Genomic DNA, 12,960 nt, shown 5'->3' with positions numbered 1-12,960 from the left:
CTGCTGGTGGGAGTGCCAACTAGTACAGCCACTATGAAAATCAGTATGGAGATTCCTCAGGAAAATGGGACTCAGTCTACCACAAGACCCAGCAATTCCACTCTTAGGCATGTGCCCAAAAGATGCATGCTCATACAACAAGTATGTCTGTTCCACTATGTTCATAGCAGCATCATATGTAATAGCTAGATCATGGAAGCAAACTAGATGCCCCACAACTGAAGAGTGGATGGAGAAAATGTGGTACATTTACACAATGGAGTACTACTCAGCGAAGAAAAACAATGGATTCTTGAAATTTGCAGGCAAATGGATGGCACTAGAGTAAACCATCCTGAGTGAGGTAATCCAGACACAAAAGACAAACATGGTATGTACTCACTCAAATATGGATTTTAGACATGGATCAGGGGATTGTCAGCCTACAATCCCAGTGCCAGTGAGTCCGGGAAACAGGGAGGTTCCCAAGAGAGATGCATGATACCCCAGAGAAGTGGAATGAGGCAAGATCTCCTGAGGAGATTGGGAACATCGGAGGAGGGATAGGGAACAAAGAAAAAAGAGGGGGAATAAGAGGAGGGGAGAAGAAGGCATGGTAGAGCAGGAAGGTTGAGTCTAGTTAAGAATAAAGGAGAGCAGGATGAGAGATACCATAATAGATCGAGTCATTATAGGCTGGAGAAGAGAGCTGACATTAGTGAGATCTCCAGAGATCTACAAGGATAACATCAATTGGCAAACTAAACAATAGTGGAGAGACTACACTAATACCCCTCCTTGATGATAGGGTTGATGACTACCCTATATGCCATCCTAGAATCTTCATCCAGTGACTGATGGAAGCAGAGACAGATACCCACAGCTAAATGCTGAACTGAACTCCTGGAACCCAGTGACAGAGATGGAGGAGTGATGAGCAAAGGGGTCAAGACCATGATGGCGACACCCACAAAGACAGCTGACCTGATAAGGGGGAGCTCTTGAATCCCTGACTGATGGCTGAGAGGCCAACATGGGACTGATCCAGACTCCATGAATGTAGTGCCAGGGAGGAGGCCACAGAAATCACTGGGGCCCTGGGTAGTAGGTCAGTGTTTACCATGGTTTATGAATAAGCTGTGGGAGCCCATTCCAAATAGAGGGATGCTCTCTCAGCCTGGACACATGAGGGAAGGGCCTAGGTCCTGCCCTGGATGAAATGACAGACTTTAGAGATCCCCCCAAGGAGGGCCTTACCCTCCCTGGAGAATGATGTGGGGATTGGGTGGGCGGCTGGGGGGCTGGTGGAAGGACAAAGGAGGAGGGGTGTGAGAGGGAGCTGGGACTGACACGTGAAACATTCACATTTCTAATTTAAATAAAAACATATATTGAGAAAAAAGAATCGTTTCTTGGTTAATGAAATGAAATGGTAATACAAAAAGGAAAGTCAGGATACCTTGAGGAAGAGTAGGTGTTGAGGAAGTTGAGGAATAATCTGATATTTCATAAACTTGAGATTCTTTCTCTGTGGGGACCATCTCTTGCGAGAATTGTCACATAGTGTCTTTCAGATCCTGAGATTTCAGCACGATGTCTTAGCCAGAGCCCTGTCCTCTCTGGAAGGCTCTCAGCCTTGTCCTCTCCTGAAGTGCCCAGAGCCGTGGTCTCCCTCAAACTGTTCAAATGTCAGTCATGAATTACAAGACACCCAATTTAGTTCATTCTGTCAGCTTTCATGCAACAATGAAACATGTGTAGAAAGCTGGAAAATGATAAATGTAGTTATGTGGCAGATAAATATGTAAGACTTATTTTCTGTTTATCTCTGAATCTGTCTGTCTGTCTGTGTGCATGTGCAAGAGTGAGCACATGTATTACATATGATGGATTCAGTAGACTATGTGTTTTGGAAATTCTCATAGAAACATTCCGTTTGGGGTGTACCACCGCCAGAGGTGGTCTCAACATCTCTTCTCACAAGAGAAGTGTGGAGATTGTGAGCCTTCAGGGTGACCACCTAAGCAAGAAGATGCTTAGTGCTGGTGTGATTTTGGTTCCTCTTCCACCATAATAAGCAGTCTTATGGTTATCATCAGAGGGGGCTCTAAATATATACCTAAATATGTTGTTTGAGATGGCAGTCCTGAGGAGGGTCAGGATAAGGCTGATGACTATCATCCTCCCCTATGAGCAGCATGTTAGGTTTTCTACAGTTTACAGGAAAGTATCAAAACTACACAGGACACTCAACTTGTCTCCAGATCCAGGTTTGTCAAAGATGAAGCTGAAACCACAGTTAATCTCCACTACATTACTTTCCTTCTTTCAGCACATAGGTAAATCCTACCTAGAGACCAGGAATATAAATGCGGAAATGCAACAAAGAATATCAATCAGCTGAAGCAGACCAAGAGAGTGGTAACAGAGTAAAAAAATATTGTCTTCAATCAAGAAAGAGAACTCAGACTACCAGGAAGGGCTTGCTGAAACTGAAAGACAGGAGAGCCCACTGAGTCACAGCACCCTATAGTGATGATGTCCAGGAAGAGGATATTTCCTAATTTGTAGAGTCCCAGTCAAGCCAGTCATGCATGGATTGCATTTTGGTTGGGAAATTCTTGGACATGCCCACTGTCATTCAGCTCTACTTTCACTGGGCTGGGTAGCCAGTGTTATAAAAAGTCCTTGGCTGCATATCTTCAGACTCCTGGTATTCAAGTTCTGGACTACTTTGGAGAACATGGTGACTGTCATTCTTGAGTTGTGGTCTTCTTTTGTGCTCCAGTAACATTTTAGATACTGGATGGTGGATTTTCTTTTTACTTGTAATTTAGTTAAACACAGTATATTTCCGTTTCATATGTTTTTTGCTGTCTTTTCATAGCTCTATCCCTTAGTCCTCTACTATGCAAACAAGACAAACTGCTAGGATGTTACAGTAGACAATAATGGGGTCTCAGGTTGCTTAGGGTTCCAGAACTTAAGACTTTCTGTCTCAAGGATATTTCTGTGCAATAGTAGCCATGCTTGTTCCATTGGAAGAAAATATTTTTCCCTGGAGAAAGGCATGAAACAAAGGGATTTCCAAAGGCTAGTGACACAAATTGCTGCCAGGAAATGGAAAAGCCAGGCTATTCTAAAACAGGAGTTGGGGTTATGTTCTTTCCTGCAGAGAAAAATGGATCTGATATTCCATGTCTCCATCAGTATTCTCTGTGTGGATCACTCCTGAACACTCTCTTGTAATGTCTTTCAGACCCTGAGATTTTAGCACGACGTCTTACTAACAGCAGCAGTGCAAGTAGCCCTGCAAGCCTCCTCCTGTGTGCCCACCCCCAAAGTGCCCAGAGCCTTGTCCTTCTCCAAAGTGCTCAGAGCCTTGTCCTCCATTAAAGTTTCCAGAGCCTTGTCCTCCTGCACAATGCCCTGAACCATGCCCCCCTGAGCCATGCCAGCAGAAATGCCCTCCTGTGCAACCTCCTCCTCCCTGCCAGCAGAAGTTCCCTCCCAAAGTATGTAAGGACTTCAGCTCTCATTATGACCAAGAGAAGAGAAGGAAATCTGCCTCTCATATTAACATATGAACACTTTCATCTTCCCTTCAAAGCCTGTCATGGATGCAGAAGAATCTTCTCCATCCTTCACCCTCCATGTGTCTGTGGTCACCCTGATAGGAAAGGCATTCCCCTGAAGTTGTGCTACTGCTGTGAATGGGGTGCTGAGGATGATCCTTCCTCACTGCCTCAGTGTCTCAGATGCTCAGAGTGAAGAGCAGCAGCTTTCCACCCTGTGCACTCAGAGGATGTTTCCTTAACTGTCAATCACCTTGGCTGGACTTTTCCACTGTGGTCTAATTTCCTGAATAAAATATAATCTGGTTGATACTATTCATGTGACCTTGTTTTCTAAAACTCACCCTATTACATTCATGATATGCTCTTGTTCCATTGTTTTTATTATTTGATCTCCAGGTTATTCTTCGATAACCAGTTTTGACTGAATTGTAAGTCATAACAAGGGTTACTTAGTGTTTGTTTGCTTGGTTGAAATATAATTTCATTTTGTGCAACTACAATCTTTCTTTTGCCACTTGATGTCTTAAGAAGATTATGGTATACTCAGATATGCATGTGCCACTAAGGATGCATATTCTCCCTACATTCCCATGTATTTTGCTCTAACTTCCCCCTTCATCTGATGTAACATTACACATCTATGTCAATATATCTTATTATGTTTTTCTTCAGTGTTTGAAAGTGTATTTAATTGAGTATATTTGCTGACATGATGATATGCAGTTTCATTTATTAGGTTGAAGAGGGCATGAGTTTTCATAGTTCTTTATGACTCAATACTACTCCAGTACATGAGGATACATTTTCCTATATCATTCATTCACTGGTGAGCAGTTGTACTGTTTTAGTTACATCACATATTAGGAGTAATTCTGAAATATAGGTGGATATGCAAGAATCTTTATTGTATAAGATATTTGACTTCTTTTCACATGAATCAGTGATGCTGCTGATTCACATGATAGTTCTGCTTTAGTTTTTTCAGTGTAGGAAACTCCACACTGATATCCATATTTTATGGGTTATTCTACTCTCTCTCACAGTCTGACTGTTTCTGTTCTTTTTACTTCAATCCTCTGCCAGGACTTGTTATTGTTCCGATGGCACTCATTCTTACATGGGCTGAATTGTCTTCTGGTGTAGGCTTTATTTACAGTTTTCTAATGGCTATAGATGTTGAACATTTTCTTGTTAATGTTACTTGTGGGAACTCCTAAGTATGCCAAAATCTTGTCTTTGGTCATAATTGAGTTAATTGTCACAATCCGAGGCATCTAATTATCACTAAGTGATAGTTTAGAATCTGCTGATCTGAATCATTTCCACTATCCTCACTACCATCCCCACTTCCATCTGCAGCATCCCATCATCATCCCCAATACCACCATCATCATCACAACCACTGCAATCTACCACAGCAGCTAGCACTGCCTTTCTCAACTATCATTGCCCCGTTCTGTACAATTACCCCACTAAGAGCACCACATCCATTTCCATCACCAATATCTTCAGCACAAATAATAACATGAAGAAACTCAAAAAATATTGTTAAATGTAGGAATGTGTTGGAAAGGGATTTCCGGGCCAGGAATGTGAGGCCCTGCATGGATCCTTCTGTTGCTTATTATTGTTTCTTTCATATGTTAATGTAGAATGTTGATTTTTCTCAGAATTTTTTTCTTAATAGCACAGATTATGTCATGTCAATATATTAAATCCAAAGAAGAACTAAAAAAAAACATTAGAAGAAAATGTGGTACATTTATACAATGGAATCTTGAAATTTGCTGGCAAATGGATGGCACTAGAAGAAACCACCTCGAGTGAGGTAACCCAGTCACAAAAAGACAAACATGGTATATACTCACTCATATATGGGTTGTAGACAGGGCTCAGGGGAGTACCAGACTACAATCCTACTCTCACAGGGTCTGGGAATCAGGTAAGACCCTAAGAGAGATATGCATGGTACCCCAGATAAGGTGAATGAGCCAAGATCTCCTGAGCAGACTGGGAGCATGGAGGGAGGGGTGGGGGAGTCAGGAAGAGGAGAGGGAGGAGGATGAGGAGAGGAGGACATGGGTGAGCAGGAAGATTAAGTCGGGAGATGAATAGAGGAGAACAAGATGAGAGGTACCATAATAGAGGGAGTCATTATAGGTTTGGGGAGACACCTGACACTAGTTAGATTTCCAGAGATCTACAAGGATGACACCAACTGGCAAACTAAACAATAGTGGAGAGACCACCTGAAATGCCCATCCCTGATAATGAGTTTGGTGACTTCCTTATATACCATCCTAGAATCTTCATCCTATGAATGATAGAAAGCAGAGGCAAACACCCACAGCTAAACATTGAACTGAACTTCTGGAACCCAGAGACAGAATGGGAGAAATGATCAGCAAAGTGGTCAAGACTGGGCTGGTGAAACCCAGAAAAACAGCTGACCTGAACTAGTGGGAGCTCTTGGACCCCTGTCTGATGGCTGGGAGACCATAATGGGATTGATCCAGACTCCCTGAATGTGGGTGTCAATGAGGAGGCCTGGACAATCTATGGGGCCTTTGGTGGTGGATTGGTGTTTGTCCCAGGCATACATATAGAATTTGGGTGCCCCTCCCACAGTGAGGGATGCTCTCTCAGCCTGATCTCTTGGGGGCAGACATGGGTCCTGCCCTGGACAAAATGGAAGACTCTGGGAATCTCCCATGGATGGTCTCACCCTCCCTGGGGAATGGAGTGGGGATTGGGTGGGGGCTTGAAGGAGCTGGTGGAGGATCAGGGGAGGAGGGGAGGGACAGGGAGCTGGGATTGACATGTGAAGCAAGCTTGAAATAAAAAAAGAAAAAAGAAGTACATATTCAAGTCTTTCATTGACTCATAAAATTCCATAGAAGTTAGGGTAAAAACATCTAGATTGAACTCAGGGCCATCTGACCTTAAAAGATCATAAATCTAGGAGAATCAAATGTTTAACTCAATGGCAGATGACAGCTTAAAATCACCATTGTGTGACAGTTTATATGTGTGAACCATGTGCTCCATGTCTCTGGCCTTGGAGGTTCATATTTGGAGAAAATGTCCTTGGAGCCTGTTCATTTGCGTTTGCTCTTCATGGAGTTTCAGTGGAAGGAACTCATCCTGAGTGTCTCAGCCTGGAAAGAGATTCAGCTGTTCTGACTCTGGTGTTGGTAGAATGAGAAGCCTCCATTTTGAAAATAATGTAATTAACCTATATATTATAAAAGTGAAGTGTTTAATCACAATATTTAAATATATGTAGATAATGTGCTTTACCCTCATTCAGTGTCTCAACATAGAAGAGGAAAATATGTGATACCTATCTTTGAGACTTCCTTGTTTCATTTGATATGATGCCTTCTTTAAGATATCTTTGTCAATTCTTTGAGAATGTCACATAATGCCTTTCAAAGATATTTACTCAGTGGCTTACAAGCAACTGTCCTTATCCACCTAAGTGCTTCCCTTCTCTTCCCACTCAACTTTGATTTCATTTCTATTTGCTTCTCCTTGCCCCTATTTTTCCAGTTTGTATACTCAGGCTATTCTAGACAGTGGGGTCTACTCTGGGGTGTGGTCACTATAGCTGGGGGTACATCACTGAAGAAAACTGCCATGCCTTCTCTCAGAAGCTATCAACTGCTAATAGCTCCTCAGCTAGTGGTGGGATTTCACACTTCTTGAACGATGAATTTTGGTCTGGCTTGAGTTTTCACATGACTTGTGCATGCTGACTCAATAGCTATGAGCTAAAACATTTAATCCCCTGCTTGTGTGAAGAAAACAGTGCTATTTCTAGTTATTATGATCTTTCTGAAAACTCCTCTGTGAGGGTAATCATGAGCACACACTAGTTTCTTACTATAAGCACCATTGATTAGTGACAGATCTCTTTGTTAATAATCTACTGCTAGTAGAAGTTTCTTACATGAGGAATGTGAGATATTAATATTGATATGAGTATAGTAATAAATCACTAGGAATTTCTGTTTTGATTATTCTACTTAGCAGAATAATACTACTGATTGGATTATCCCCCAATAATTTCCAATCTAAGCACAGATTCTCTGTCCTTTACCAGTGCTAGATATGCACTTTGCCTCCTGGAGAAGAGCCTTAAATCCAAATAGAAAGTGGTTTGTTGCTTCCATACATTTGTGCTACTGTAATACCAACGGACATATCCTGTCAAGTCAGTGTTTGTTGTAGCTTGCAGTGTTCAGAACTGGGTGATGCTGGTGAGGACTTTTATCCTTCATTAGTGTACATAGCACCTTCCCATATCATTAGGTCTAGCCAGCAGGGAGGAAGTGTACAGGAGCGTACTCCCTAGATTTCTCCAAGTTCTCTTGCTTAAATATTGATGTCTACAAAATGGGTTATTACCATGAAGTGCTGGAGAATAAACAAGTTACAGGCAGTATTCTGTAAACTAGTTGAGTTAGTTCATGGAAACAACTGGATGGGAACTAAAAAGCAGTTAAGTTATTCTTGCTGCTGAGGATTGTATTTGCTAGTATGAGGTATGAACTTGTGGTTTTGTACCCCTCCTGTTGTAAGGTAACTCCATTAAAACACTTTATGTATGTATATATTCTAGTAAGTTTTTAGAGTAGTAGGTTTCCACATGACTAATTCAAAAGGTTTTTAATGTTAATCATCTCCCTCTGTATGCCCTAGTTTACCCTGCTCTCCCTTGTCCTATCACAATGTAAATCTTTCCATTTGTATTATTTCTCTCTATCCCTTTCTACATTTCTGTGGACTATACTCATAAGAAGAGCCTTAAGGATGGCATCCTAGGTCAGTATGCAATTTTATAATATGACATAGAAGAAGACAGACATATCCTGAGATCATTCATTAGGTATGATATGCAAATATGGACAGTAGTAATCTACTGACCTGTCACTAGGCAATGTGTACTAAACTTCATATGCCATCCACTGACGTACATTTCTTGGCATATGATCTCAGATGTATGATGATGATTTCCCTTAAGGGACATGGGTAGTGACATTCTCAGCTAATCCCTTCCTTACTGTCAGAAGCACTGACAGTCACAGGAAGCTGACATGCTTCACTGAGATTGATTCATTACCTGTGTGCTTCTCATAGCAGAGCTGGGACTAGCTAATGGCTTTTTTCATCTTTTTTATTCTATTTTTGTCCTCAAAAAAAACCCCTCGATTTTCCAGGACCAAAGGGAATATTTTTCTTTTTCTTTTTGTATTGTTTTGTTCACCATCTTAGTAGGTTCCAGATTATTGAATTATGGCTTTTGTTTTTTTAACTCTATCAACTTCCTGTGACATCATGAGTCATAATAATGGCAATGATTACTGTCATCATTGAGATTGCTCAGCATTTTAGAACTTAAACTCCAGACTGCCTTTCTTGGAGATGATGCATTCAGCAAGTTCAATTACTCTGTCTTTGGGAAGAAAGGTGTTTTCTCACAGAAAATGGGTAGAAAAATGGTTTTCTAGGGTAATTAAACAAACATGGTGACATGGAAGGGAAATGAGGAAGTCTTGAGGGGGAGTTGAGATTGAGGAATAGTTTTTATGTTTCATAAACTTACATCCTTTCTCAATAAGGCTCATCTCTTGTGAGAACTGTAACATAATGTCTTTCAGATCTTGAGACTTCAGGACGATGCCTTAACAAAAGCTGTCATGCAAGCAGCCTGGCCAGCCTCTTCCTGTGCCCACCCTCAAAGTGCCCAGATTCATGGACTCCCTCAAAATGTTCAAAAGTCAATCAATTTTTGGGAAACACACAACTTAATTCATTCTGTCAGTTTTCATGCAGCAATGAATCATTGATATTCATTAGACAATTGGGGAGTGATTAATGTAGCTATGAGGCCGATGAAATTATAAGACTGATGCTGTGTTTATCTTTGTCTGTGAATCTTTCTGTCTACCTGTCTGGCTGTGTGCATATGCAAGAGTGAGCACATATATTGCATATGACAGATTCACTACACTATGTGATCTAGAAACTCCAGTTGGCATATATCACAGTCACAGGTTGTCTCAACAAATCTTTACACCAGAGAAGCATTGGAGATTGTGAGTCTTCATGCTATTCACCTAGCAAGAACATGCTTAGGGCAGGTGTGATTTTAGTTCCTCTTTCACCATGATAAGCAGTCTATGGTCATCATCAGAGGGGAGTCTAAATACCCTAATATGTTGTTTGAAATGGCAGTCCTGAAGAGGGCCAGGATAAGGCCAAAGCCCATCAGCGTCCCTTATGAGCACCTTATTAGGTTTTTCTATGGTTTAAAGAAAGTTATCCAACCTACCAAGGACATATGTCCTGTCTCCAGGCCCAGGATTGACAATGATGAAGTTGACACTACAGCTAATGTCCCCTGTATTACTTTCCTTCTTTCAACACACAGGAAATCCTACCTAGACACCAAGAATATAAATGTGCCAAGGCATCAAAGAATATCAATGAACTGAGGCAGGGCAAAGAGGACACAAAAAGTATTAATAGAGAAAAGAATTATTGTCTTCAATCAAGAAAGAGAACTCAGACAACGAGGGATGTCTAACTGAAACTGAAAAGATAGGAGAGCCCACCGAGTCACAGTACTCTACAGTGATGATGTTCAGGAAGAGGATATTTTTGTCTTTGGAATCCCAGTCTAGAAAGTCATGCATGGATTTGCATTTTGATTGAGAAATTCTTGCACCTGCCCACTGACAATCAGGTGTACTTCCCCTGGGTTGGACAGCCAGTCCTATAAAGAGGTCCTTGGCTGCATGACTGCAGACTCCTGGTATTCAAGTCCTGGACTACTTTGGAGAACCTGGTGAGTGTCATTTCTTGAGTGGTCAGTCTTAATAGTCATTTCATATGCTGCAATCATGTTTTAGGGACTACAAATGGTTGCTTTACCTTTCATTTTGTATGCAGATAAACACAGTGTATTTCTGATTCATATGCATGTTTTGGTGTCTTTTCATATCCCTATACCTTAGTAGATATTATAATCTGGAGTTTTCCTCAGCTGTCCTCTACTATGCAAACCAGACAACCTATTAGAGTGTCACAAGTGACAATGGAGATAGGGATTTATTCTGAAATTGTTCAGGACACAAACACTTGAGAATACCTGTCATGATGATGTTTCTGTGTATAAACACCCTTACTTGCTTATCTGGAAAAAGGCATAAAACAAAAGGGTATTTTTCAAGCCTGGAGACATAGACTGCTGACAGAAAAGGGGAAAGCCAGGCTGTCCTAAAATAGGAGTTGGGGGTTATGTGGATGCCTGGAGTGAGAAATGGATGTGACTCGTCCCATGACTACATCAGTCTTCTCTATGTTGATCACCCTTGACCACTCTCTTGTAATGTCTTTCAGACCCTGAGACTTCAGCACGATGTCTTACCAACAGCAGCAGTGCAAGCAGCCCTGCCAGCCTCCTCCTGTGTGCCCACCCCCAAAGTGCAAAGAGCCTTGTCCTTCTCCAAAGTGCCCTGAGCCTTGTCCTCCTCCAAAGTACCCAGAGCCTTGCCCTCCTCCAATTTGTCCAGAGCCTTGTCCTCCTCCAAAGTGGCCAGAGCCTTGTCCTCCTCCAAAGTGCCCAGAACCTTGTCCTCCTCAGCCATGCCAGCAGAAATGCCCTCCTGTACAACCTCCTCCTCCCTGCCAGCAGAAGTGTCCATCCAAGAGCAAGTGAGTGCTTCAACAGTCATGAGGACCAAGAAAAGACGTGGAAATCTACCTCTTACACTTCCATAGAAACACTCCCTTCTTCCCTTCAAAGCCTATCATGGATGCAGAAGAAAAACTCCACTCTTCACCTCCATGTGTCTGTGGTCACCTGATGGGGAAGGCATTCCCCTGAGCTTGTTCTGCTTCTGCTATGAATAGGCTTCTGAGAATAATCCTTCCTCACTGCTTCAGTGTCCGGGATGCTCAGATTGAAGAGCAGCAGATTTCCACCCTGTGCACTCAGAGGATGTTTCCTTAACTGCCAATCAACTTGGCTGAATTTTTTCCACTGTGGTTTCATTTCCTTAATAAAGTACAATTTGTCTGATAGTATCCATGTGTTCTTGTTTTCTAAATCTCAATCTATTACATTCATGATATGTTCCTGTTCCATTGATTTTTATTCTTTGTTCTCTAGGTCATTCTTCTGTAATATTTTTACTGAAGTTTGGGTCATAACAAAGATTATTTAGTGTTTGTTTGCTTGAGAGAAATATCATTTCATTTTGTGCAACTTCAATCTCTTAGCACATGCTATCTTAATAAGGTTATTGTGTATTCAGATATGCTTGTGCTACTTAGGACATATTTTCTCCCTACACCCCATGCATTTTGCTCTTACTTGTCCCCTCATATGATCAAACAGTTATATAAATACAACAATCTCTCCTTGGTATATTTTCTGTTTTAATATTTGAAACATCCATGACTACATCATATTTAAGAGTGTATTTATTTTTTAACATGATTATATACCATTATGTGTATTTGTCTGAAGAGTACATGATATCATAGTTCTTTATGACTGATTATCACTCAGTACACGTAAGCGCCTCATTTTCTTATCCTATTCATTCACTTGTGACCAGCTATACTGTTTTATTTATGTTACATATTAGGAGTCATTCTGAAATATAGATGGATATGCAGAAATCTCTATTGTATACTATATTTGACTTCTTTTCATATGAAGTAAATTGATGCTGCTGATTCATATGATAGTTCTGCTTTCGTGTTTCTCATTGGAGGAAATCCCACACTGATTTCCACATTTGATGTGGTAATCTACTCTCTCACAGTCTGAGAGTTTGTCCTCTTTTCCCTCCATTCCTCTGCCAGAACTAGTTATTTTGTTTGTACTCATTTTTTACATGGGTAGAATGATCCTCTGGTGCAGGTTTGGTTTCCAGGTCTTTAATGGCTAAATATGTTGAACATTTTCTTTTTACTGTTTCTTGTGGAAACACTTGTCTTTGGTCATAATGGATAATGCATACTTTTTGATTGGCACAATCTGAGGCACCTTATTAGTACAAAGTAAGTGATAGGTTTAGAGACTGCTGATCCACATCATTTTTGCTACCCTCATTACAATCCCCATTTCCATCTCCAACATCCCCATCAACATCATCTCACCAGCTAGTACTGCTTACCTCCACTATCATTGTCACCCTGTCTAGTATTACCCCACTAAGAGTACCATACGCATGTCCATCACCATTTCCATGACTGTTGTCTCCAGCACCACCAACATCATCAAAAAACAAGTAAACCATTGTTAAATGTAAGAATTTGTGGGAAAGGGTTTCCAGCCAAGGAATGTGATCCCTGCATCAAACCTTCTGCTGCTTGTTATTGCTTC

The 12,960-nt window shown here is 41.2% G+C and overlaps 2 protein-coding genes across 2 annotated transcripts; both read left to right on the top strand.

Moving 5' to 3' along the window:
• Positions 1 to 2,348: 2,348 nt before the first annotated feature.
• On the top strand, positions 2,349 to 3,673 carry LOC121142152 (small proline-rich protein 2G-like). Its single transcript, XM_040751479.1, is given in 3 exon segments — positions 2,349 to 2,400; positions 3,247 to 3,494; positions 3,590 to 3,673. Coding segments are annotated over 3 exon segments (384 nt in total).
• Positions 3,674 to 10,385: 6,712 nt separating this feature from the next.
• On the top strand, positions 10,386 to 11,607 carry LOC101833274 (small proline-rich protein 2H-like). Its single transcript, XM_021233028.2, has 2 exons — positions 10,386 to 10,410; positions 10,965 to 11,607. The coding sequence occupies exon 2, from the start codon at positions 10,984 to 10,986 to the stop codon at positions 11,281 to 11,283; it is 300 nt and encodes a 99-aa protein (XP_021088687.2). The 5' UTR covers positions 10,386 to 10,410; positions 10,965 to 10,983; the 3' UTR covers positions 11,284 to 11,607.
• Positions 11,608 to 12,960: the final 1,353 nt, after the last annotated feature.

Source organism: Mesocricetus auratus, unplaced genomic scaffold (genome assembly GCF_017639785.1).
Source record: "Mesocricetus auratus isolate SY011 unplaced genomic scaffold, BCM_Maur_2.0 Super-Scaffold_100009, whole genome shotgun sequence".
In the NCBI taxonomy this organism is placed as follows: domain Eukaryota; kingdom Metazoa; phylum Chordata; class Mammalia; order Rodentia; family Cricetidae; genus Mesocricetus; species Mesocricetus auratus.
Note: the sequence above shows the minus strand (reverse complement) of the source record. Positions and strands in the feature narration are given on the sequence as shown.